The sequence below is a fragment of the Schistocerca cancellata genome, chromosome 1 (assembly GCF_023864275.1).
Source record: "Schistocerca cancellata isolate TAMUIC-IGC-003103 chromosome 1, iqSchCanc2.1, whole genome shotgun sequence".
In the NCBI taxonomy this organism is placed as follows: Eukaryota; Metazoa; Arthropoda; class Insecta; order Orthoptera; family Acrididae; genus Schistocerca; species Schistocerca cancellata.
In genome coordinates this window covers 888,745,617-888,773,111 of record NC_064626.1, presented here as the reverse complement: position 1 = coordinate 888,773,111, position 27,495 = coordinate 888,745,617, and the positions used below count along the sequence as shown (strand labels likewise).

Below are 27,495 nucleotides of genomic sequence, written 5' to 3'. Positions count from 1 at the left end.
TAAAAAAATACTGTATGTGTGAAAGAGATCTGGGACTCTGGAAGGTTTAAGACTGATTATATTAGGCAGTGACTTAAAAACCAGATTGTAAACTGTAAGACAGTTTCTGCGGCAGATATGGACACAGACCGCAGTTTATTGCTTATGAACTTCAAATTAAAACTGAAGAAATCGCATAGAGGTTGGGACTTCAGGAGATGGGATATGGATAAATTGAAGACACCACATGTTGTTGAGAGTTTCAGATGGACCATTAGGCAATAGTGGAATGAAATAGGGAAAAGAAATAAAATAGAAGATGAATGGATAGTTTTGAGAGATGAAATAGGGAAGACAGTAGAAGATAATGTAGGTAAAAATCCAGAAACAACTGGATATCAAAGGAGATATTGGATTTAATTGACAAAAGTAGAAAATATAAAAATACAATAAATGAAGCAGATGAAAGGGAATACAAACATCCAAATAATTGGTTAGATTATCAGAAAATGCAAGTATGGTTTAGCAGGAATGGCTAGAGGACAAATGCAAGATTGTAGAAGTATGCATAATTAGAAGAAAGATATATGCGACCTATAGGAAAATCAAACAGACCTTTGTTAAAAGGGAAGCAATTGTATGAATGTCCAGAGTCCACATGGCAACCGTATATTAAGTAAAGAAGGGAAAGCTGAAAGGTGGAAGGAACATATAGAGGATCTAGATAAGACAAACAAACTGGAGAACGATATTACAGAAAGAGGAGAGGAAGTAGGTGAAGAAGAGATGGGAGATATGATATTGGAAGAAGAATGTGATAGAGCACTGGAAGACCTAAGTGAAAACAAAGTCCCTGGAGTAAGTGATTACTACAGAACTATTGAGATCCTTGAGAGAGGCATCCATGACAAATCTATTTCAATAAGTGTGCAAGATATGAGACAGGCAAAATACTCTTAGACTTAAGGAAGAATGTAATAATTCTGTTTCCAAAGAAGGCAGATGCCAACAGTTGAGAATATTACTGAACCATAAGATGCTTCTGGTTGCAAAATATTGACACATATATTCACAATATTGTTACATTCCATCCTGGATTTTCCATTGATTGATACACAAATTATTAATGGAAGAATGGGAAAACTGGTATTGGCTGACCTTTGGGGATGATCAGTTTGTGTTCCACAGAAATGTAAGAACACAGGAGGCAATACAGACCCAACGACTTATCGTACAAGATAAGTAAAAGACAGTCAACCCTACTTCTGTAACATTTGTAGGTTCAGAGGAAGGTTTTGACAATGTGGACTGGACAACACTTTGAAATTTTGAAAGAACTAGAGACAAAATACAGGGACTAAAAGTTTCTTTATAACCAGACTGCAGATGTAAAAGTTGAAGGGAATGAAAGGGTAGCTGTAGTTGAGAAGTGAGTGAGGCATGGTTGCAACCTATCTCTGATGTTATTCAACCTTTAAATTCAGCAGGCTGTGAAGAAACCAAGGAGCAATTAGGAAAGGGAACTAAAGTTCAGGGGCAAGAAATAAAATTTTTGAGATTTGCCAATGGCACTGTAATATTGTTAGATACACCTCAGTACTTGGAAGAGCAGTTCAATGGAATGTCTCAGCTTGAAGGTAGGTTGTAAGATGAACATCAGCAAAAGTAAAACAAGGATAATGGAGTGTAGTCAGATTAAATCAGATAAGACTGAGTGAATTACATTAGGAAATGAAATGTTAAAAGTAGAAGATGAGTTTTGCTGTGTGGGCAGCAAAATAACTGATGATGGGCAAAGTAGAGTAGATATAAAATGCAGACTGGCAATAGCAAGAAAAGCATTTTTGAAAAAGAGGATTGTATTAATATATGATATGAATGTAAGTGTTAGAAAATCTTTTCTGTAGGTATTTATAGAGAGCATAGCCTTGCATGGAAGTGAAATATGGATGATAGGCAATTCAGACAAGAAGAAGATTTTCAGTCTATTGCTACAGAAGTATGCTGTAGATTAGGTGATTATATTGAGTAAAAACTTAGGAGATACTGAAACAAACAGGGGAGAAAAGAAATATATGGCACAAATTGACTGAAAGAAGGGATTAGTTGAATAGTTTGATAATGGAAGGAAGAGTGGCGGGTAAAAGTTGTAGAGAGAGGTCAAGGCTTGAATGCAGTGCGCAAGTTCAAATAGATGTATGTTACTTTAGTTATGCAGAGATGAAGAAGCCTGTATAGGATAGACTAGCATCAAGAGCTACATCAAACCAATATCATTTTGTTGAAGTTTGCTCATGTTGCTTCATTTTGGCTCAGATTTCTAAGTATGGGGCCATATCCCAGACACTTGAAAGGACTCTTTCCCTCAATTAGCTGACATTTCAACTGTAACAATATTTTTTTGTGATTTTGCCGCTGTAAACAATGGGTTTTGTCTTTTCAACATTGATGTTAAGGTCTTGTTATTGGTTTTGATAAGCAAGGACTATAGGTTACTAAGATTGTCAGTTGCAGGTGTGGTTTCATCTGCACAGCTGGATGTGTTTTTTATGGTTCTATTTATTCTTGCATCACTTTTATATCAATGAACCTTCTCAGAATATGTTATCAAAACTCTAATTGAATAGCAGTGGGAGAAATATATTATCCTTCTCAACACTTCTGTCAATCTTCCATTCAATCTTTAGTTCAAGAATTGTTTTCAAATTACTCTTCAGTAGTCTGATCACTTTAATTCTTAATCAAAAATTTTAGAATGACTATAAACTAAAGCTCAGTTTATTCACTGGTAGGGATGGAGAAGTCATCTCAAACCCACACAGGACTTTAAAGTTTATTTATCAGTAATGTGCATCTTGTTGTTTCCAGTTCAGTACATGTTTATACTCTCATTGTAGATAAAATTAGAACTTATTCCTGAAGATTACAGTTGATGACCCTGGAACTCCTGTCACAGCACCAGTTACAACTGTCGAACAGCTGCAAGGGGCAGCATAGTTACTGACCAAATTTGAAAATTCAATATATTGTCATAATCTACTCATTACGAGGTATAACCATATGTTAAAAGTTTAACACAATAAGACAGGTATTAAATTTAAAAACCATGTTTGTCTTGGGCTGCATTTCTGACAGTGCACTAACACCTGGGCTTTATTCATCCAGTATTTGAGAATGAGAGCACTTATGAACTTCCAATAAACTTCAGACATAATTTCAAACCTTTATGAAACTTTTTCTCGCTGACAATCTTTCTCACTGACCCCCCTCCAAACGCACACACAAAATGTTGAAAAAAAAATTATCAGACATTTTTGCTGTTAATGCATCAGGTGTGATTACTTAATACTTTTTTGCTACTGACACTATTTGCAACACAGTTTGCAGACAATACCCACATATATTACTGAATGTAACTGCAAAATAATATCATTGTACAACACATAGTTCAGGAGATATGACCTCATAAACATTTAGATGTGTGAAAACATTAGCTTTTACATAAATTGGCATGCAGTAAAACATCAACATCAGTCATGATGTTTTAATTTCTACTTCTTCACTACTAACTCTATTTCCAACACACTGTACATATTGCCAAATATACATATTGTCAAATATATAATGCAGTAAAGTATTTGTAATCAGATGCCTGAAGCTGTTTTATACATGTGAGTACAGTTCTTTAAGGAATCAGGGGTTATTGGCAAATTTTGCCTTGCACATCAACATTCTACACAAATATTTATTCAAAGTGAACTTTTATATGTATAATATTTTATAGCATCCATAATATATTCATGTACTTTCTTTGATTTATCATACCCATTTTTCCACGTACTCATGGAAGTCTACTGCTCACTAGGGATCAACATTTTATGAATCTAGCCCACAATGCAAATCTGCAAGGAATTTTTACTAAGTGAACCTTCTTCCATAGCTTACATGACACTAAATGATAATGAACAGGGAACCACTTCATAACTTTCTCCTTCTGAACCTACAAACAAATATTGCCTGCTAACCATTTCAACTGCTCCCTATCACAAACACCACACATATGCACTTTATTTAGTACCAATGTTGGTAGTTCTGAAAACTTCCACTGTCTCATAGTGGTCAGTTCCATTACAGTAGTGGTACTGCATCTTAGTCGCTAGAATACATTTTTGTTTATTATTACATATTACAGCTTGTGTGTCTTAAAAAATCTTTCAGTTCTTCATAACTTATTCTTTACATTAATCATATGTGATGTAAAGGACAACAAGTATGATGTACAGATGCTTTACAGCGCAGTACCAGTCACTTTAATGGTTCTTATTCCTTGTGAGCTGTCCAGATCTTCCTCACGAATGTCAGAGTGAGTGTCAGTCATTATATTCAAAACTGTAATTGATAGACACTAAAATGAAATGCTGTGCATCACAGAATGGAGTGCTTTCAAGGTTTTGAAACTCCTTTTCTGATAGGTGATTATTGTGGAATGATTATCATGATAAAATTAGAGAGATCTACTGACCCACATAGAGATATACTGACAGTCGTTTTTCCTGCCATTTGTAGACTGAATAAAAATGGGGCTAGGGGTATCTAATGATATCGATTTATTGTTAACCCTACATACCATAAAGCAGTTTCAGAATAGAAATATAAAAGTAAATATATAAATAAGTTTCTTGATTAATGTTTCTCCAATATAAATTCTCAAAATGTGGGAATTATTAATGTTTCTCCAATATAAATTCTCAAAATGTGGGAATATGTTTTAAGGAGTTTATTTCTTAACTCTGTTGCAATATATTTTCACACAGGAACAAGCATTGAGACCACACATGCAAGTGATGCAGACTCAGGTGTTAATGCACAGATAAAGTATCGTGTGCAGAAAGGAGCATTTGATGATTTTGAAATTGAAGAGGACAGTGGGCTGGTCAAAGTAACAAAGAAGTTAGATTATGATAGAAGAAGCCTATACAACATTGAAATAATAGCAATAGATGGAGGTAAGCATAGTGATTAACTGAAATGCAGGGTTCTTATTGTTTTTCTCATACTATTCTTTAAACTATTTACTGAAATGATAAAAACATAAATTTCTTATTCATATTTATTAAGCACAGAATATGATTTTTTCTAGGCACATTGACAGCACATTAAGACTGGTAAATTTGTAATAAAGAACAATGGTTTACTTGTGGTTGTTTTAGAAGTTTTAATTTTGGTTTCTGTCTTTGGCCTGAAGCACGGTTATTGAGTATAATGAGAAATTGTAATCTTTCACTTTTATTTTTCCCATGAATTTATAAATTCAAAGATTAATAGTTAATAAAAGTATTATAGCAGATTAAGAATAACATGCAAAATTTATTTCTTTGTGTCACAATAAGAATGTGTACATGTGTCTGAAAAATTATCAGTTTTTACTTGTCACTTGAAGAAACACAGCAACAGATTTTGAATCTTGTAGAAGCACACATTCAGAGTTATATGCTTTCTGTATGTTGCTGTATGAATATGTTGCACATTAACTGTGTTCATTGCTTCAACGGCTTGTGATATTGTAGGAATGAACAAAGGTTCTGATTCATTCTCATCTTTCTTTTTGTTCCTCTGCTATATGTTCCTGTAATACTTCACCAACAGTCATTGACTGACAGATGGCAACACCTGCATCACATTCAACATGTGCATTGAACCTAAGGTAGTCAATGTTTTCTTCTTGCCACGTTATTTGCTGCCATTGTTCAGCTGCATTTCCTTTTTTTTCTCATGTGATGTCTTCTGTAAGTATCTGATGAAAGTCAGCCTTCTTGAAGCAGTTTGAGATTTTGGTTTTGTGCACCGAATCCCAGCACTTCCTACAAATTGTATAGCATCCAAGGTTGTTACCTTTCTCATTGTAATATGAAGACAGACCAGTGTCTTCTGTACAGGAACCTTCTTGTATTTTGTTTCTGGCCTTTTGTAATAACTTGGTCGAGTGTGTGAAGGTGACTGTAACAGTTAGGGGGAAAAAGCACTGTTTGTATTACATAGATACAATGTATTTTGAGGATGCGCTTCACACTGGTCTATAAACTGGATGATTTTCCTATTTCTAACACCCAACTTAGCATCCCAGGCATGTAAAAGTTTTCCAAATATAGTTGTTGTCACCAATTTTATGTATTAGACATATTTGCTTTTAATCTTTCAAACATGCTGCTTCAATTATTTTTTGTTTGCTCACTATTGAATTGAATGTTTACCTTTTACTTATTGGACATGGTCTCCTTCAAAATACTCTGCTCCATTATTGATACACTGCTCCGAATGTGGTTTCCACTTTAGTAGCAGTTTTGGTATGCCTCTTGCTGGATCGCGTGAAGTGCTGTCTGCAAATTTTCTTTTGTCCATTGTTGCAAATCTTCATCCTTTCAACAGGATTTTCAACTTTGGAAATAAGACAGAAGTCAGGCCTGCAGAGTATGGAGGATGGGGCTGCACAGGGATGAATGTGCGGGTGCATTATCGCGAGGCAAGAGCCATGAACTGTTTCACCACATTTCAGGCCGTTTTCCTCTCACATTTTCAAACAGGCATTATAACACATCAATATAGAACCATTGATTAACAGTTTGTCCCTGTGGCACGGATTCATGATGAACTAATCCTTCAAAGTGAAAGAAAACTATCATAATGTCTTTGACATTTGACCTGACCTGATGAGCTTTTTTCTTTTATCTTTGAAAAGACGAATTGTGAAGATTGAACCTTGGTCTCAACATCATAACTGTAGAACCACACCTCATTATCACTTATGATTCTCTTAAGAAACACTTCATTCTCTTTTGTGTGATCCTAAAGCTCGTCACAGATTGCAAGGCAAAGGTCTTTCTGTTCCTGACTCATGAGCTGTGGAAGGAACTTTGTGGAAACACAGTGCATTCCAAGATGCTGTGTCAGGATTTCATGACATGAGCAAACTGAAATGTTACATTTTTCTGCAGTCTCTCAGGCAGTCAGTCTTTGATTGGCATGCACAATTTCATTGACATTTCTGACATGAGCATCTAGGTAGACATCGAAGAGTGTTCTGAACGAGGGTCATCTTTAACTTCCTTCTGGCCATTTTTAACTGTGTGAATCATTTGTAACACCAAGTACGGTTTAAACACTCATCTCCATAGGCTTCTTGCATCATTTGGTGTGTCTCTGTAAAGGTTTTCTTGAGTTTTATGCAAAGTTTAATGCCGACACATTGCTCCACTAACTCTGCCATCTCAAAATTCACAAACTGTGCGACACAACAGTCTCCTCCATACAGTACTGAACAATAACTAACGGACATACAACAATGAAACTTCCAGTAGTTACACATTAAACACAGTTGTGTGTAGGGATGCCAACAACATTTCACTCCAGCACAGCATTGGTGTGAAATTATGAATGTTTCGGAATTTTTTTGAACTGAGCCCTTAAGAGTAAATTCATCTACAGGTACACTTGATTCTGGAATAAAATGTTTATTATGACTTTCAGTATGCCTTGATACTGGCTTAGTAGTGTTTAATTTTCAGAATTATTAAGGACAAAGTACATAAACAAGTAATACAGCATTAGTACCCATCTTCTAGAAGTTGTGTCCTTTTCTCTGCTGCAGATTTTCTTTTGTGTGAAGCTATGACTGATTTTTGTTTCATATATTTTAGGTACACCTGCACTTACAGGAACCACAACTCTGACCATCAGTATCATAAATAGCAATGATAGAGATCCATTTTTTGAACCTTCAACACAAAGGGCAGAGGTAAGTTTTGTGTAAGCAGTTTCAAATGTGCCATAATACCATTTCATTGGATATGGATCATACTCATCTCCAAGAAGAAAATGCAGAGTTTCCTGTTCCTTAATCATGACATATAAAGATATAAAACAGATGGGTTTAAGAAAGAGGATACTGTAGAGAACTTTACAGGAAATCTACTAGAAGTTTATGTTCATTTCTGATTATAATGTACCCTCTGATGGGTTTCATTGTTTCTGATTTCTCCAGCAATTCTAAAAACAATAATTTAAAAATTAAGGAAGGACCTCAGGTTTTTTTTTTACAGTTTTATCTCCTAGATGTGTAATAGTCTCTTCTCAGAATCATTCCAGGCTAACTTGGACCCTAGGTGATATAGCCCTGCCTTTTGTACCTGTGATATCTTTGTATCTATGCTGTATTTCTCTCTTTTATTTTGATCTTGTAACTCTTGACTAAGGAATTTACATGTAGAAAAAAACTTGAGATTTGACTTTTAACAATTCCATGTTGTTGCCAGTTTTAATCCATTCTCTTTTAAGCATGGTTTCCCCACTGCCTTAATGTAGCTCATAGTACTAATGTTTGACTCCTGCATTCCAATTTATCCATTAATTTTTCAATTACTGTGTCATTTCAGATCTCAGAAGATGCAGTTCCTGGTACTATATTTTACACCTTACAAGCTCGGGATCCAGACGTCAATAGCTCAGATGCACTCAATTTTGAAATTGCAGAGCCAATTACAGCTGTCGATTGGAATGGGAAACAAGTGGAGCAGAATAATGCTTTCAAGGTATCATAGAGGAGGGGTGCCCAAGTGTGAATTTTGAACAAGAGATAAGGATGTTACAATATTTTTATTGCTACACACAGTTGCCTTGTCTCTCAAATACACACTGATTAAAACAATTACTACTTCATCAATAAAGAATTTGGTTAAAGAATGCTGATATTTTCTGGGCAGAATGTTTCTCAGGGATAGGAAACAAAATTTAATGGTCAGTATCACCACAGGTAAAAGACGGTTATGGCTTACATAATCAGGTCAGCTAGGCTTGTGACTGATAACAGCTGGAATTATGGGAGTCATATATGTTCAGCAATATTGACCACTTCTATATGAGAAAAGACAGAAGATGATACACATTTTGAGAAAGGAAATTCCTTGCAGAAAACTTATGTGACTCATTCCAGAATAGAACTTTTCATAATTGATTGTCTACAGCTGTCAGATATTTTGAAAAAAAAAAAAGCATATTTGTGCCATCAAATGTACAATTGTGTGTTTATTCTTTACCGGTTTTGGTTATTAGAATTATCTTCACGGGAAAAAGTATATTGATTTTCTCCTGTGAACATGACTGTAATAGTTTAAACTGATAGAGGATGAACACAATTGTACAACTGATAGCACAAATATGCTCTTTTTTTAAAAAAAAATCCCAGAATATTGCTCACATTTGTGAGACCTGTCCTAAATAGGTCACAGGTTTGTTTGACCCACTAGAGAGCATCACAAAAATACTGAAAAATGCTCAGCTGGCAGATGCTTGAAAACAGACATCAGCCATCCCACAGAAGCTAAATGCAAAGTTTCAAGAACTGCTGTTGAGGGTTATACTGCAGTCACATATGTAACATTCCCACTGGGATCACAAAGAAGAGATTAGACAAACTGTTCCATGCACAGCGGCATATAAACAGTCATTCTTCCAATGGGCCACACATAAATGGAAGCGTAAGAAACCCTAATATATGATTCAGTTGGAAGTACGCTCTGCCATACACGTCAAAGTGATTTGCATATTGTGGCTGCAGATGTGGAATAAGCCATCCAAACTTGCAATAACACCCTCTTTGGAATTGTTATGTCTTTCATGCAATATCTAAAAGCTGGAGGTAAGAACAGCATATAAGCAAAATTTTCAGTCATCATAAGTTTTGCTCATTCTAATTCTTTAGTATTTTAATTTTCATAGTTTTCATCATATCAATAATCTAAGACATTTGTAACAGCCTCTCTTCCTCATTGTTAATTTTATGTAACTGTCCAATACTGAGTTATTCCAATAAACTTTTCAATCACACAACTATCCTGAAAGTAATATTGTAGTTTTCTTCTCCTCTGCTCGGCTGTCTTCCATAGTCCAGTATTATCTGATTCCATTGTAATAGTATGCTTCACAATTCCGGAATTATGTCTTGGTATTATCTGAATGACTTATTTCTTTCTTTAAAATGCTTTCTGCTGTTGTTGTTGTTGTTGTCTTCAGTCCTGAGACTGGTTTGATGCAGCTCTCCATGCTACTCTATCCTGTGCAAGCTTCTTCATCTCCCAGTACCTACTGCAACCTACATCCTTCTGAATCTGCTTAGTGTATTCATCTCTTGGTCTCCCCCTACAATTTTTACCCTCCACACTGCCTTCCAATACTAAATTGGTGATCTCTTGATGTCTCAGAACATGTCCTACCAACCGATCCCTTCTTCTGATCAAGTTGTGCCACAAACTTCTCTTCTCCCCAATCCTATTCAATACTTCCTCATTAGTTATGTGATCTACCCATCTAATCTTCAGCATTCTTCTGTAGCACCACATTTCAAAAGCTTCTATTCTCTTCTTGTCCAAACTATTTACCGTCCATGTTTCACTTCCATACATGGCTACACTCCATACAAATACTTTCAGAAATGACTTCCTGACACTTAAATCTATACTCGATGTTAACAAATTTCTCTTCTTCAGAAACGCTTTCCTTGCCATTGCCAGTCTACATTTTATATCCTCTCTACTTCGACCATCATCAGTTATTTTGCTCCCCAAATAGCAAAACTCCTTTACTACTTTAAGTGTCTCATTTCCTAATCTAATACCCTCAGCATCACCCGACTTAATTTCTGCTAACTTTTCCAAATTCTTATTTCCTTTCTTCTGCCCAAATAATGACCCATTGTTCCAAAAATTAAAATAAAGTGTTGCCTATCATAAATGCACAACAGATAACACATGAATCCCGAGAATTTATTTATTTTTATTTGCATTTCCTTACATGGAACCATCAAATTTTTATAAATGTCAGAAATAACAGTATTAGAATAACTAAACTTACAAAATGTGCCATGTTCTACAGTTGTTGCATCTTATATCTCTTTTATACATTTATTAATCTACTGAAGATTATATTACTGTTTCATATCCGAAGCTGTATCTTAAACTTCATTGAATGATTTAATGTTCTTACCTATGTGATGAATTTATATATTCATTGGGTTTCTGAGGGTGTTTCCTACATAAAAACGTGTCTTGATTTCCTTCCTGATACTGAACAAGCCATGAAAACTGTTACATTTCTTAGAATTATAAAATCAGATATTCAGCTTTAAATAAGAAGCAACGATGTAGATAAATGAGGTACAGTAAATAACAAATACATAAAGCCCATAAAACAGTTCATGAAATCAGTACAGATAAATGGCCAAGAACAACATAAAAAATGATACAGCATGTAAAGCGAAACTCTCAAAGCTTTTTCACAATGTTTACATGTTCTGTGTGTCCACCCTTTTGTCACATGGCATAGATGTAATCAGTAGTCTGCCTGTACCCGAACCATCACATCACAATTGATGGTATGAAAACCTGTTATGATGTTCCGTCAAGAGTCTTTAAGAAGTTCTGTGGTAGAGCTGGAACATAAACTCTATCTTTGATGGAAATGCACAAGAAAAAAATCACAAGATCTCAAGCCCAGTGCCCATGGCTTCCACTTGAGTAGCAGTAGGTCAGTGGCCGCAGCATGGCCTATCCAATGATATGGCAATATAACATTCAGGTAATCTTGCACACAATTGTGGAAATATGGAGGAGTGTCATCTTGTTGAAAAATGAAATCCCAGCTAACAATTCAAGTTGTGGCGTGAGTCACATTTGCAGCATGTAGAGGTAGGTGATACCATTGACAGGTCTGTAAATGAAGAGAAAGGGTCCGTAGATTGTTTCGTTGCTCACAGCATAGAACAGGTTAACTTTCTTGGAATTCCAGATGTGTTTGACAGCTGCATGTGAATTCTTTGCCCTCAATATGCATGTGTTGTATTGATTGACATTTCCTGAAAGATTAAAAGTGGTTTAATCACTGGAGATTAACTTTCTTGTAAGGTTATCATTTCCAAGACGGTCCTGCATGTTCATGCAGAACTGCAGGTGGTGCAATTTGTTGCCATGGCCTATGGCTTTCAGGAACTACAATTTGTGTGACTACATTCTCAATTTTTCATGAAGAATTTTCTACATTGTTGACTGAGGACTATTCAGTTCTGCACTAAATCAATAAGTAGACCTTGTGGGTATTCATAACATCTCAGATTTATTGTGTCATATCAGTACACTGTTGTAAACTGGCAGCGTCTTGTGAAACATGCCATGGAAGACTCTTTTCACACTCATTACAAAAGCTTTTTGCATCCTCACTACCAGTTGGCAATGGGCAAATTCTGGCACATCAGATGCTTTCTCTGTCTGGTTCACCACCATTTTCAGCAACTGTGGTCAGTGGTGCCCCTGTCAGCAGTTTTCCAATTAACTTCTAAGATTATTAGACTAGATAATTTATTTTATGGCCTTCATTGGACCACTCTAGTCAAAAATACAAAGTTGTAAACAAGTTGTTACACAGGGATACAATTTGGCTCAACGATAACTTAATATGATGTTTAGGTAATATAATTATTAGAGTCTATTCTTATATGAAAGGTGTTTTGCTCTTCTGTCGGCCCAACTTCTAAATTACATTAAATACTAAAAATACTTTCAGAGTTCGCCTTTCACACACTGTATGATTTTTACAATATGTTTATACCTAAAAACAAAGATGATGTGACTTACCAAATGAAAGTGCTGGCAGGTCGACAGACACACAGACGAACACAAACATACACACAAAATTCAAGCTTTCACAACAAACTGTTGCCTCATCAGGAAAGAGGGAAGGAGAGGGAAAGACGAAAGGATGTGGGTTTTAAGGGAGAGGGTAAGGAGTCATTCCAGTCCCGGGAGCGGAAAGACTTACCTTAGGGGGAAAAAAGGACGGGTATACACTCGCACACACACACATATCCATCCACACATATACAGACACAAGCAGACATATTGAAATATGTCTGCTTGTGTCTGTATATGTGTGGATGGATGTGTGTGTGTGTGCGAGTGTATACCCGTCCTTTTTTCCCCCTAAGGTAAGTCTTTCCGCTCCCGGGACTGGAATGACTCCTTACCGTCTCCCTTAAAACCCACATCCTTTCGTCTTTCCCTCTCCTTCCCTCTTTCCTGATGAGGCAACAGTTTGTTGCGAAAGCTTGAATTTTGTGTGTATGTTTGTGTGTCTGTCGACCTGCCAGCACTTTCATTTGGTAAGTCACATCATCTTTGTTTTTAGGTATATTTTTCCTTCGTGGAATGTTTCCTTCTATTATTACAATATGTTTAGCAATTTACCTACATCATTTTTTAAAACATCTGTCTTTAAAATTAGTGTGATTCATCTAAGCTGTCTGCTTCAGGTATTTTCTGTATTGTTTAAGATATCATAACTCTGATTTACCCAAATTAATTGTGAAAAAGTCCTAAGTGATACTGTAGCCCTCTTGCTTGATGCGTAACATAATGAATAAAGCTATCATGCTACTATTCTGCAGTAACATTTTAATCTCTCTCAAAAACTTCATAACTGTAAGTTAGCAACAAACAAATAGTAATTAATTATCCCAAAGAGCAAACAACATTAACAGTGGTCTCTGACCCAAAGTGTACAAAAATCACTTTGCAGGTGTTTTTTTGCTGATTCTCACACAGCCCTTTAGCAGTAGAGTGGGGCTCCTGGAATGAAATGCACACCTCCCCTTTCCCTGCTATGAATTATTGGAGTCTCTATTGTTGCCTGTTGGCTTGTCTGGAGGGTCAGCAGCTATGTTTCCTCTGCTTGCTTCTCTCCTTCTGCACCCTGTACAGGGTGCCAGTTCTGTCTGATCCTCTTGAACTGCCTCATCATCTGATGTGAGAATATAAACTGCTTTCACATGTTCTGTTGACACCATCTGCTGCTTGCTGTTACACTGTACGCAAAAAGTATGCTCATCTTGTTGTAATATTTCATACAGCCTGATGTATGATGGTTGCAAAGGGAGGTGTACTGCATTTGTCCATGGCATAATGTGCAAGCATGTTTACAAATCATTGTGGATGAAAATGTTGTTATCTCCATAATGCGATGCTGGAGTTGGGCAAACTTTGCAACATGACTCTGCACCTGTTGAGGCAAATGTGGTAAAGTTACATTTTCTGTTCCTCAGCATGCTGAAAAGAACTCTGATGGTAGGTGTGATGTCTCTCCATATACCATCTCTGCTATAGAACCTCCAACGTCTGCTCTGCATGCAGTTCAGAGGCCTGACAAAGCTAGCAGCAGCACAGAGGTCCATCTGTTTTCATGGCAGATGAGTGTGGTCTTTAATGTTCTGTGCCACCACTCCACCATCCTATTACCTAATGGTATGTCAATAAAAAAGTCCTTGTCATCATTTCTGCTGATATATCTGCAGTCAGTACTGCTTTGCTCATTGAATATGCTTATCTATGGCAATCAGCAAGTAGTGATACCCATCAGAGGTGGGAAGTGTTCCTTCAGTATCTTAATGTAAGTGTGAGAATTGGTCTATTGTCTCTGGAAACTATCTGACCTGTTTATGCACATGTCTGCCCACCTTGCATTGCTGGCATGATATGTACTCCCTCACCCACCTACAGAAGTCCTTAATGCTGGATCTTGTGAATCCCTCAGTCATGGCTTTCATGCTTGTGTTCATTCCAGGGTACACCAAGCTTTGCTATGCTTTGCTATCAAATAACTTTTTGTGCAACCCCTCAGGGTATGAAAGGTTTGGGTCAATCTTGAGACATATCACATCAAAGTTGAACCTTCACCCCCCTGCCTCCTGGCCATATGTGTTTAATTACTGAAATGAATAATTTACTTTAATTTTTGACAATACTTGGTTGTAATAGCCAAGAAACTAGCAAATGTCTGAATGATGGATTTAATGAAAGCAGGTGTAAGAAGTAAACCTGTAAAAATTAGAAGTTTAAATTTAATTCATGTACATAATTTTACTGTTTATTGGCTGAGGATCATTAAAATTAATGAAACTTAATGAAACTCAAGTTTTTCTAATTACATTTTTGTAATGTGTTTATCTGACATGTTCCACACCCAGGAGGATTCCCTCTTTTATGGGTCTATGGAATGAATAATTAATCTAATCTAATCTAATCTTTGCAGTCTGGTAGAGCTGTTTTTTAAATGGTCCTGCAATTGTCCCTTAGTGGCCTGTGCTTTGATGAATTACTCATAATCAACCTTATGTGTGGTAGCTCCAATGCATGCAAAAGAAGGCCACTGCTTTCTCAGCTCCTCTAATGTGCCTCGAATCTGTTGTGAATTGGCTGATGAACTCCAGCTGTTGGTATTGCCTCAAGGAGCTGTCTTTCTTTTTACCAAAAATGAAAGTTATTGCTTTATGATTCATATATACGGTGAACGGTTTTGCTTCCACATATGGTCAAAAATTTCTTATCACTTCATAAATTGCTAGCAACTTGTGGACGTATGTGCTCCATCTGACCTGTGCTTCTGCGAGCTTGCACAGGAAAAACCCTATTGGCTGCCTCCCCCCCCCCCTTATATATATATATAATAGAGGGCAATATTCCACATGGGAAAAATATATCTAAAAAGAAAGATGATGAGACTTACCAAACAAAAGCGCTGGCAGATCGATAGACACACAAACAAACACAAACATACACACAAAATTCAAGCTTTCGCAACAAACGGTTGCTTTGTCAGGAAAGAGGGAAGGAGAGGGAAAGACGAAAGGATGTGGGTTTTAAGGGAGAGGGTAAGGAGTCATTCCAATCCCGGGAGCGGAAAGACTTACCTTAGACACAGACACAAGCAGACATTTTCTGCTTGTGTCTGTGTATGTGCGGATGGATGTGTGTGTGTGTGTGTGTGTGTGTGTGTGTGTGTGTGTGTGTAAATCACAGATGAAATGTTCTGATTGTGTATATAACTCAGGAAAAGAGGAAACAGAGAAACAGTAATTGACACTGTCTCCCTGAGAGGCTGGAGAAAACATAAAAACATGGAATGAACAAAATTATATAAAATTCCAAATGTCAAGGAACCAGCAGTACAAAGAATATGAAACATATTATGAAACACAGCACCCGCGACAGTTGGGACAGAAGCTGTTTGACAGCTGTCACTCTTTTGTTAACACAGACCATGCACACACACAACACTACATAACTGAACACAATAACGACACCAGTTGACACAAACTTTGTAGCAGACACTACAATACAATGACTTTGTACTACTTTGTACAGTTTGTTCTGCTCATACTGGCTTGCTTTATTATTATTATTATTATTATTATTATTATTATTATTATTGTGGGGTCACCAATTTGTAACTCTTGTGCATGATGCTTAATATTGTGAGTTAAGGAATCACACTACTGCTCTACAGTAACATTTTATTCTCTCTGAAAAATATTACAGCTATAAGTTAGTAACAACCAAAGAGTAATTAACTGCTCGATACAGCAAACAACATATAGGTGATCTCTGACTCAAAGCATACAAAAATCACTTCGCAGGTTTCTCTACTATGACATTTTCCACAATATATAGCCTATTTTCACAGCTTTATTAATTACAGAGAGGTCAGTATCAATTCTGCTTTTTCAAATGGACCTGTACTAATTTCTGCAGCTAATAGCAGAGTTTGAAAAGCTAATAGCAAAGTTTGGAAAGAGATGAATTCAATGGCATGTCAGTCTTCAAAATCCAGCTAGAAGTTTCCGAGAAATTACAATATTTAGAACACAGGATTTACTTATTTTGAACTGAAACCAATTGCTGTCTTACACAGAAGTTTATGATTTCATACCCTTCTAAGGAAATATGTCACAACAGATAAGGAGGAAACAGTGTTGCACTGCTGCAATACTGGTTTAAAATGGGCACAAGGGAAATCTAGCTTTTATTCTGTCTATGTCATTCATGTGTACCAAGCGTTCATTAGTTTGAAAAAATAAACGCCTTTCACAGACCAAGAGAAAATAGGCATGCTACTACTTTACAGAGAATGCAGAAGGAATGTGAAGAGAGCACGTGAGTTGTACATATAATAAGGGAATGGCAACCACTCACCTATTGCGGACCAGGGCATGGAGCACAGAAACCTTTAACGAGAAACAGCATTCACAATAGCTTTTGAGGTTATTGCTCTTTTTCTAGCAAAAATACACACATTCACACATACAATCACAGACACACAAACATGCACACCCATGACCACTGACGAGCTGTATTCACTAGTGTATCCCAGCAGACAGTGTCCAACAAGAATGACAGTTCAGCAAATGTGCAAAAAATTGATATAGAAGGGTAGTGGATTACTGTGCAAGGTTAAGTAACAAGCCTGCAATGAGCAGAGCAAACAAAATTGATGTTCTGCCACATGCATTACTGGGACACTGGGAGTCCATGCTGGGTGATGCAGGTTGAACATCAGAGGTAATGAAGTGTAAATTGTCAGTGGGGGATAATTGTAGACCTTGTGAGTGGTCTTTATTTTGGATAAGCCTTAATACGTGAAAGATATGCAAAATTTCTTACTGGTGTGTTTCAGCACTCCTAAAGGAAGTACCATTTGAAGTGTGCAGATATGTGTGGTACTGACATGATGGGTTTATAGCTCACTACTCTCTTGTGGCTAGGAAATCACTCACACAACTTATTTTTGTTCACTGGATGAACATGAAGACATGATCAGCTGGCCTGAATGTTTACTGTATTTGATGCCACTGGAATCTTTCTGCAGAAAATGGTCTAAGATAGAATCTATGCACAAATTTTGATGACTCAAGAGGTTTAAAGCTTGATGCACAAGAGTGATTTATTATCACGAGCACACAGCATTATTCCTTGCATGTTCAGCAGAGTATGTGCAATAATGGAGCTGCACATGCTACAGCAATGATGCTGTGAACTCATCATGAGAACACAGAAAGAGAATTGTACTTCCCAACCATGCAGCATTGCGTCAGCTTCACCAGTCACCACAAAACAGTAGTGACTGTTGGTGAATAGTGCAGTGCACACTTAATTGTAATGCTAGCAACACCTGTCATCAGCCTGCCATGGATGCAGCTGATGCTGATGTGGAATTGTTCATTAAAGAAGTGCAAAAATACCCAGGAATATGGAATGCATCTCACAAAAAGTACTGTAGTTTGAATCAGTAAGAGAGCCACTTCATTTCAGGTGTGTGAAATAGTTTCGTGATGGTTTAGCTGCAAAATTGGACCAGGAGAATAATGATATACCAAAGTATCACTGGTAAACTATTTTCCGTTTGTGTTCTAGTAGTGGCTTTTTTGCTCAAATGTAGCCATTCAGAGCTTGAAATAGCACTAAGCAGCAAATTCCCTGCTCCCTCATGAGTGCCCTTTCATTTAAATCAACAAATTTTTGATTTATTGTATTTAAGGCCACAAAATACATAATTATGCACATTTCAATGGTGATGTAAATTAAAGTCTTCCATGTTCAGCAGTACATGTTCAGCACTACATTATTTCAGTGTTCACTATGATTGTTACCAACCATATTTAGGTACATTTGTGTTGCCATGGTTCTTTTTCATCACTGTCTGTAAAATAATCAGTGAAAACATTTTTTTCTGTTGTTAAGTGAACTTTCACCTTGGTTTGTGTGTATTGTGCATTGAACCGGGGACCCAGAAACAATGGAGAGGCTTCATTCCCCCCTAGCCCTCAGTGGTTCACAACCTCACAACAGGCCACAGCAGTCCATCCACCTCACAACGGCCCCACACCGAACCCAGGGTTATTGTGCAGGTTGGCCCCCTCGTCTCATACCAGGCGAGTGTAACCCACATGTTTGCGTGGTGGAGTAATTATGGTGTACATGCACAGCAATCACTGACATAGTCTAACTGAGGCAGAATAAGGGGAACCAGCCCACCTTCACTGAGGCAGATGGAAAGCTGACTTAAAAACCATTCACAGGCTGGCTGTCACACCAGACCTCAACACTAGTCCATGGGGCTGATTCGTGCCAGGGACTGGCACACCTTCCCACGCACAAAGCAGCACATTAGACCGCGCGGCTAGCTGTGTGGGCTCCTTGGTTTAATGGGATTTTATTGTCCTGATCACATAGCCCCTGTATACTTCAAGTGATTTCACGCTAAAATCCAGGTAGGTAAAGATATATTTCTGGTAGGCAAGAAAAGTTCTAGTGTACAGTCACATGACAAAATTAGGCAGATAAAATTATCCATCCCCCAATAAAGTAAAGGGCACAGTAGGTTTTATAGTTCCTTGTGGACACTGTCCTGTTAGGCTTGCCTGGCCACTCTCTAGCATTTCATACAGCTTAGTGTTTTCAAAGGTAGTGCTATCAGATTGTCTACCACAAAATCCAACTGCCACATAGTTGAACAGATAGTTTGCATCTGTGAGCACCAATAGAACTACAGAATGTAATTTCTTGTTGTTGAGTAACTGAGAACCACTGAAACTTGGTTTACCTATTCTCATGTGCTTGCAATTCAAGGCAACAAAGAACTCCAGTAGTTGAACCGCAAGTGCTTCATGAACTAACCATTGTGTGAGTCCAAAACCTTATGTTGTATTTTTCAATTGCTTTCTTCTGCCTGCATCCATAATGGTTGCCTTCCAATCTAACTCTGCTGCATTATTGTCACAGCAATATCGCTATGTGTGCACTGAAGCAATTTCTGACAATGTGATTCATTGCAAGCAAGGACAGCAGTTACTCACTCATGTGCATCATGGCATTGTTCTTCGCTGTGTCCAGGATAGTGTGCTGCTTGACACCGTCATATTGATTAAATATCTAGCCATAACATTGCAAAGCTATGCGGGATGGAATGAGCACTTAAGTTCAGTAGTAGGGAAGGCAAATGGTCGACTTCGGTTTATTGGGAGAATTGTGGGAAAGTATAGATCATCTATAAAGGGGACTGCATATGGAACACTACTGTGACCCATTTTGAGTAATGCTTGAGTGTTAGAGATCCCCCCTAGATGAGGTTAAAGGAATATGTCAAAGTAATTCAGTGGTATACAGCTAGATTTGTTACCTGTAGGTCTGATCAACATGCAGGTGTTACACAGATGCTTTGTGAACTCAAATGGGAATCCCTGGAGGGAAGATAATATTATTGTTGAGAAACAATATTGAGAAAGTTTAGAGAACCAGTAGTAATGGCTGACTGCAGAATTGTTCTATTGCTGTCAAAGTACGTTTTGCATAGGGACTGCAACAGCAAGATATGAGAAGTCAGGGCTTGTGTGCAGGCATTTAGATAGTCATTTTTCCCTCACTCCATCCGTGAGGGAAGCAGGAAAGAGAATGACATGCAGTGGGACAAGGTACCCTCTGCCTTACACTGTATTATGGAATGTGGAGTAAATCCTTCATCAGTGAATGCCAGCATGTATTGCAGTAGACAGTGGGCATTTATAACACTTGTTGACATAAACGGAATTTTGAGTGTGTGTTTAAAAGCACATTATCCTGAAAGTTTCTCTTTGTTGCTGTTGCTGATGAAATATTGCAATGGAAATGTGTATCTTGACATTAAATTCACGATGTGAAGTTATTGTTAATAGTCTTTATACCTTAATCCTCTGTTTTTCAAATCCATTAAGTTCTTTAAGTGCACCTTTCTTTCAAGAGCCTGGCAGAAACAAGAGCAGAACTGTTACAATGCTTAACTTGGGAATCATTCTTAGGTGCCACATACCTCACTTTCTAGTTTGTGTGTCAGTCCTGTCACATGTAGCCGGGTGTCCATTTCAAGTTACACTTTTCTCCACTATTCCAGTTTGTAAGTAAACTCTCTTAGTTGCATCAAGCTGTAGCACTTTATCAACCTGAGACAACAGTTCCTTATTACAACGATTGATTCATATTCAAAAAAGATAAATCACTAGTTCTAAATATTGTAATTTCTCGTAAACTTCTAATCAGATTTTGGAAAGTAAAACACTGTTGAATTTGCATATTTTAGAACTAAAATACTGGCAGCAGAAATTAGTATATTGCCTTTTGAAAAAGTAAAGTTTATACTGATACCTCCATAATTAATATACCTATGCAAAGAGAATGTACAGCATTTATTGAGCACTTTTTCAAAATTAAAATGTATGACAACAGAATTATGGTATCTTAAATGGTTCAGGAAATACACTAGTGTCCAAAATTAAAGCAGCAAACTGTTATTTCCCTGCCCTGTGTCTAATTCACATTACTGTCATACAAACTGTTAACAGATGCCCATTTGATCATGTTCTGCACAGAAGATGGCATTGTGGTCAACGGACAACCACACCGTCGGTGATGTCATGGCATCTACCAAACGGGCTAGTGTTCGCCGAATAGTCCCACATCCACTGCTGTGTACACATCCACTGCTGTGTACACAGTCATAGTCAGTGTGGTATGACACAGAGAAGATACCTCCAGACTCTCTGTGGGGGAGGGCCATAGGAAGAATGGAAACAGGGCAATCACAAACTGATGTGGTCTGATGGCTTAATGGGAATCATTGTGTTGTTTCTTGGATGTGGCAACAGTTTATAGAGACCGAAACTGAATTCCAAAGACTAGCACAGGGTTGACCACATGTGACATAAGAAAGAAAAGACTGTTATTTGGCTGTAAGGTCACAACAGTACTGCCTTAGTACTCATGGCACGTGGCATTTGACCTCACAGCATCTACTGGCTGCGTTGAATCAAGGCAAACAGTGTACAGAAGACTTCATCAGAGTGGCCTCTATTGTAGAGACCTGCTGCACGTGTACCTCTAATGCGTCACCACAGAAGGGAACGTCTAGAGTGGAGTTATCAACATGCCACCTATGTGGTCGAACTGTGGGCCAATGTTCTTTTCACAGATGAGTCCCGATTTGGTCTGGAGAGTGATTCTTGACGGATTCACATCTGGAGGGAATGTGGAACATGATTTTAGCACCTTGTGAAAAGAGGCCAATATCAAAGAGAGTCACTAATGGTATGGGCAGGGATTATGATGACAGCTCTTCAGGAAATAGCATGGGTGAATCGACAACACATAACTGCTGTCAGGTATTGTGAAGAGATTTTGGGATCTCTTGTGCAGTTGTTGCAAGGTGCTGTAGGCCCAGACTTCATATTGATGAACGATTATGCTCTACTTCATAGAGCACGGGTGATCAGTGTTTTCTTGGAAACGGAAGATATTGCACGCAAGACGTGACCTGCTTGCTCTCCAGATTTGATCCCATAGGGATTTCTGGAAAGCACTAGGGAGACAAGTTGCATCCTGTCAGCATCCACCAACCACTCTCCAACACTTGCAGGCAGCTCTGCAAGAAGAATGGGTGTTATTGCTTCAACATGAGGTTGATGACATCATTCACTGTATGCCCTGTCGTTGTCAGACCTGATTTCTGCCAGAGGTGGTCACACCCCCTTCTGAGCACTTTAACCAGTTGTCAGAATGTGTGTGTAAATTTGTTAAGTTAGAAAAAATGAAGAACATTTTTGTTTACTGTTATGCATGTTGCAAATGTTGACATTCTGTATTCTTTACGCTGTTTCTACTTTACCATCTCCCATTTATACTGTTTTATGGCAAAATAAATGTAACCTTGCAAAATTTATGTTTGTCTCTTTAATTTTGGTCACCAGTGTATTCAAAATAAATAGCTCGCTGAGGTACTCTATATATCTGTCAGCCCCCCTGTTTCAGTAGCGTATAGAATACAGTCTTCAGAGTACATTGTAATCTGGTTGAGTTTATTTTCCCAAATACTACATTGCTATGACAGTGCAGAACACAAGTGCTTACACAACATGCTCAGAATCAAAATCTTTGCATTTTATGATGAAGTAACAAAAGTAATAACAACTATAATTTATTTCATTGAACCATTGCTATACTTCAACAAAATAATGCTTCACCATGTGATTCTGTTTTGACATTTTCCATGGAAAGATATTTTCCGTTAATTTCAGATACTGCCTTATTATAAGATATAAGTTTCTGTTTTTGTGTATTTACAAAGCTTTCACATTTCAGTCCTTCTTTGCCGTTGACCGAGAAACAGGCGAAGTGTCAGTTGCCAAAACACTTATGCGAGATATTGCATCTGTGGTTAGACTAACTGTTGTTGTCACTGATGTAACTGCTCCATCACTCCAGCAAGGCAAAGGTAGGATCTACATGTAACACATTTTATGAAAGCACTGTGTATAGATTAAGGCTTTTCCAAAGTGTTGACACAATGAATGCTTCTTGGTATTCTATCTTCAGTTTCATCTGAAGTTTAAAAGCTAAGATGTATTTTTGAACACTTACTGAAATATGAAGAACTATGTACCAAATTTCCAGCTGAGTAGCTCCTCTTTCAACCATCCACTGTAAATACCTTGATTAGGAAAATTGTGCCCTGTAGCTGGAAAAAAGCACATCACACCTGTCTATAAGAAGGGTAGCAGAAGTGATTCACAGAACTGCCATCCAGTATCCTCAATGTACATTCATTGTAAAATCTTAGAACATATTCTGAACTCAAACGTAATGAGATACCGTGAACAGAATTACCTCCTCCATGCCATCCAGCATAGTTTCTGAAAACATCAGTCATCTGTAACCAAACTCACACTTCTCCCACATGATATCCTTATAGCCAAGGATCAGGACAGTCAAGAAAATATAGTATTTACCAATTTCCAAAATACATTTGACTCAGTACCACACTTATGTGTATTATCAAAAGTGTAATAATAAGTGGTGTCAATCAAAATTTGTGAGAGCGTTGAGAATTTCTTAGTAAGGGGGATGTAGCATGCTATCCTGGATAGAGAGTCATCAACAGATGTAGAAGTAACTTTGATTGTCCCTTAGGGAAGTGTTTTGGGACTCTTTCAGTTCGCATTGTATGTTAATGACCTTGTGGGCAACCTCTGGCTTTTTGCCTGTGATTCAGTTAGCTATAACAAAGTACTGTCTAAAAAAAGCTCCACAAATATTCAGAGACTAATAAGATGTCAAAATGGTGCAATGATTGGCAGTTTGCTTTAAATGTTCAGAAATGTAGAACAGTGCACTTCACAAAATGGAAAAATGTACTCTATGACTACAATGTCAGTGAGTCATAGTTGGAATCAGTCAACTCATAAAAACACCTAGGTGTAACAGTTTGTAGGGATATGAAACGGAACAGTCACATAGACTCAGCTACAGGTAAAGCAGGTGGCAGACTTTGATTCATTGGTAGAATCCCAGTATAGAAATTTAGTTCCCACACATTACAGGTTAAGTCCCAGCAAATTCAGCTACAATGTAACATTAGTAAGTGCAATAGTGTATGCCACTTACAACAGTGTCACAGGAAACAGAAAAATAGATAGTAGCTTTATCTGATGACATGAACTTCAGCAACCAGAAATTTGGGATTAAAACTATCTTAAGTGGGTTTGATTTACTGAGTTTTGATGAAAGACCTTATACAGAAGTGGTGGAGTTTATTCAAGATAACACAGCTGAACATCTACACCCAACATAAAAAGACAACCATAAACACAAGTATTCCACATTATAGGTGATATCTGGATGTGTAGTATAATGTTTATTTAATAGGTACATACACCATCTAACACAGTCTTGTTGTGTGTGATTTGTCAAGAATGCGAAGGGACATTACCTTACATCCAGAATGTTATATGAGCTTTTATTTTGAATTATTATAATTTATGAGTTTGTCCACTGCCTCCACATAGTGTTGGTTGCAAATATTACTGACTTCTTGTGCATCTCTGCATTCCTTTTCTTCAGTATTATGTTTCCATTTGCTGCCTCACGTGGATCTTTTGTAGTTTCTTTTGTGCATGACAATAAAGTCCTAGAAATATTATTTGAAGTAGCAATGTCCTTTTGGAAAAAAGCTGTAGTTAAGTTCTCATATGAGTGTAGTGTACACACATCAAAGAAACTTTTGCATCACCTCAGTTCCGGAACCTGTACAGAAAATTGGAGTAGAGATCAACATAAATATCATTTCCGCCCTTTTTATTGCTCATGAAAACCACACATTGCATGTTGCACCACCATACAGCGAGACCTTCAGAGGTGGTGGGCCAGACTGCTGTACACACTGGTACCTCTTATTCCCAGTAGCATGTCCTCTTGCATTGATGCATGCCTGTATTCGTCGTTGAATACTATCCACAAGTTCATCAAGGCACTGTTGGTCCAGATTGTCCCACTCTTCAACGTCGATTCGGTGTAGATCCCTCAAAGTGGTTGGTGGGTCACATTGTCCATAAACAGCTCTTTTCAGTCCATCCCAGGCATGTTCGATAGGGTTCATGCCTGAAGAACATGTCGGCTACTTTAGTTGAGCGATGTCGTTAGCCAGAGGGAAGTCATTCACAAGATGTGCATGATGGGTGTGTGCGTTGTTCTTAGCATAAGTTAGTTTAAGTGGTGTTTAAGTTTAGGCACCGATGACCTCAGCAGATTGGTCCATTAGGAATTCACACAAATTTGCACATTTTTTCAGCTTGGTGACATTGCTGTCAGGGTTCTTCCAAGCCATAATCTGTAGGTAGCAGTCATCCACTGCAATAGTGGCCTTTGGGCAGCCTAAACGAGGCATATAATTGACAGTTCCTGTCTCTCTGTATCTCCTCTATGTCGAAACAACATTGCTTTGGTTCACTCCAAGACGCCTGGTTACTTCCCATGTTGAGAGCCCTTCCTGGACAAAGTAACAACACTGACGCAATTGAACCACTGTATTGACCATCTAGGCATGGTTGAACTACAGACAACATGAGCCGTGTACCTCCTTCTTTGCAGAATGACTGGAACTGATCGGCTGTTGGATCTCATCCATCTAATAGGCGCTGCTCATGCATGGTTGTTTACATCTTTGGGCAGATGTAGTGACATCTCTGAACAATCAAAGGGACTGTGTGTGTGTGGTACAATATCCACAGTCAATGTCTATCTTCAAGAGTTCTGAAAACCGGGGTGATGCAAAACTTTTTGTGTTGTGTGTATGTTCTCTTTTCTCAGTATCATAGTTAGCTGTAATTTGTTTATTTGGATAATGTTACAGATATTTGAAGTTCTTCCCTTGCATGATAAAACATGTTGTAATTTTTTTTTTTTTACCGCAGTTTTCAGTTCTGTTTCTATTTAAAATTTGGTATGCTGTTTCCATATACTAGTATTAAGATGAGCAAAAATATTCTCGTTTGTCTTTTTGTATTTTTATCTACATGCATGTGCCTCCAGTCTTCAGATCACAGATCCTAGTAATATTTGTACCCTGCCTAAAAGGGCTGGTGTTGGATTTCTTGACAGTATTAACAGTTTTCCTTAATCTGTACTCTTTTATATTTCAAACTCTTTGACCAGAGTGGCATTCTATTCATTATTTATTACCTATGCTGCTTCTGTATCCTGTGGAATATTACTTATCACATGAGCTCTGAAGATACTTGAGATTCTTCAATACCTGGTTGGGCTGTTTACTTCATATTATAAATTTTGATCAAACCTCAGAAATTCATATGGAAACTGTCTGTCTGTGTACTTATATTTATACATCTGACCAGTACCACGTGGGAGAATTATATGCTAATTGTAAGTGCTTTTAATTCTTCCAAAAACTGTCAATCTGTAAACTGGAAGCTCAGTAAAGATCCAGAATCAGACACTTTCTCTGCAGTCATTGTTTCTGTATTATGAAATCAAACAGTTAATAAGCACTGCTGGAATCATGAAAAAGTTGTATTATGCTGTAGTTAAATGTTCCTGTAACTTAGATTTATGCTCTAACATACTGCAATTACTGTCTTCCCAAAAGTTATAAAATCCACTATTTTGGAAGAAGTGCCCATGAGAACTGCCAGGTTGCAGTTTGTGAATTTGTGTGAAGTGTTTCATTTGCTTGTACACATTTTTAAAGTGCTGAAAGAGCTGTATGATCTAATAACTGTTAAAAACTTTGTTTTTCAAAGCTAATGTAAGTTGAAATATGATATATAGCCACATGTTAACTTACAGCTAAGTGGACTTTACTTGTGACCTTTATCTGAAATCAAAATCTTTGTGCAAGATTTCAGCAAGTTTTGTCTTTAATTACAGGTATATTGGTTATTACCATCATTGATGTGAATGACTATCCTCCAACATTTGCAAAACCATGGACTGTTCAAGATCCTCGTTACACTGTTGACATACTGGAAGAACAGCCTCCTGGAACTATAGTTGATACTTATACCGCAACTGATGTGGATTCAAAGATTGCTGCATATGCAATCGAACCAGAAAATGAATTCTTTGCAATTGACAATACGACTGGTAAGTTGGTTCAGGTTTACTGATAAGATATTTCAGATTCTGCTGAAGAAATACTCAATCTGAGAGCATTATTAATGAGAAAGATGTTCATCTCTCTCTCTCTCTCTCTCTCTATGTATATGTATATATATATATATAATAGAGGGAAACATTCCACGTGGGAAAAATATATTTAATATATTTA

General features: G+C 37.5%; 1 protein-coding gene across 1 annotated transcript in view; it reads left to right on the top strand.

Moving 5' to 3' along the window:
• LOC126190765 (cadherin-87A) overlaps positions 1-27,495 on the top strand; it is a 699,820-nt gene that overhangs the window by 571,113 nt on the left and 101,212 nt on the right. The window contains exons 18-22 of the mRNA XM_049931292.1: positions 4,794-4,985; positions 7,674-7,771; positions 8,409-8,564; positions 23,016-23,148; positions 27,096-27,311. Of these exons, the coding sequence (XP_049787249.1) occupies positions 4,794-4,985; positions 7,674-7,771; positions 8,409-8,564; positions 23,016-23,148; positions 27,096-27,311 (795 nt within the window). The remainder of the gene's footprint in view (positions 1-4,793; positions 4,986-7,673; positions 7,772-8,408; positions 8,565-23,015; positions 23,149-27,095; positions 27,312-27,495) is intronic.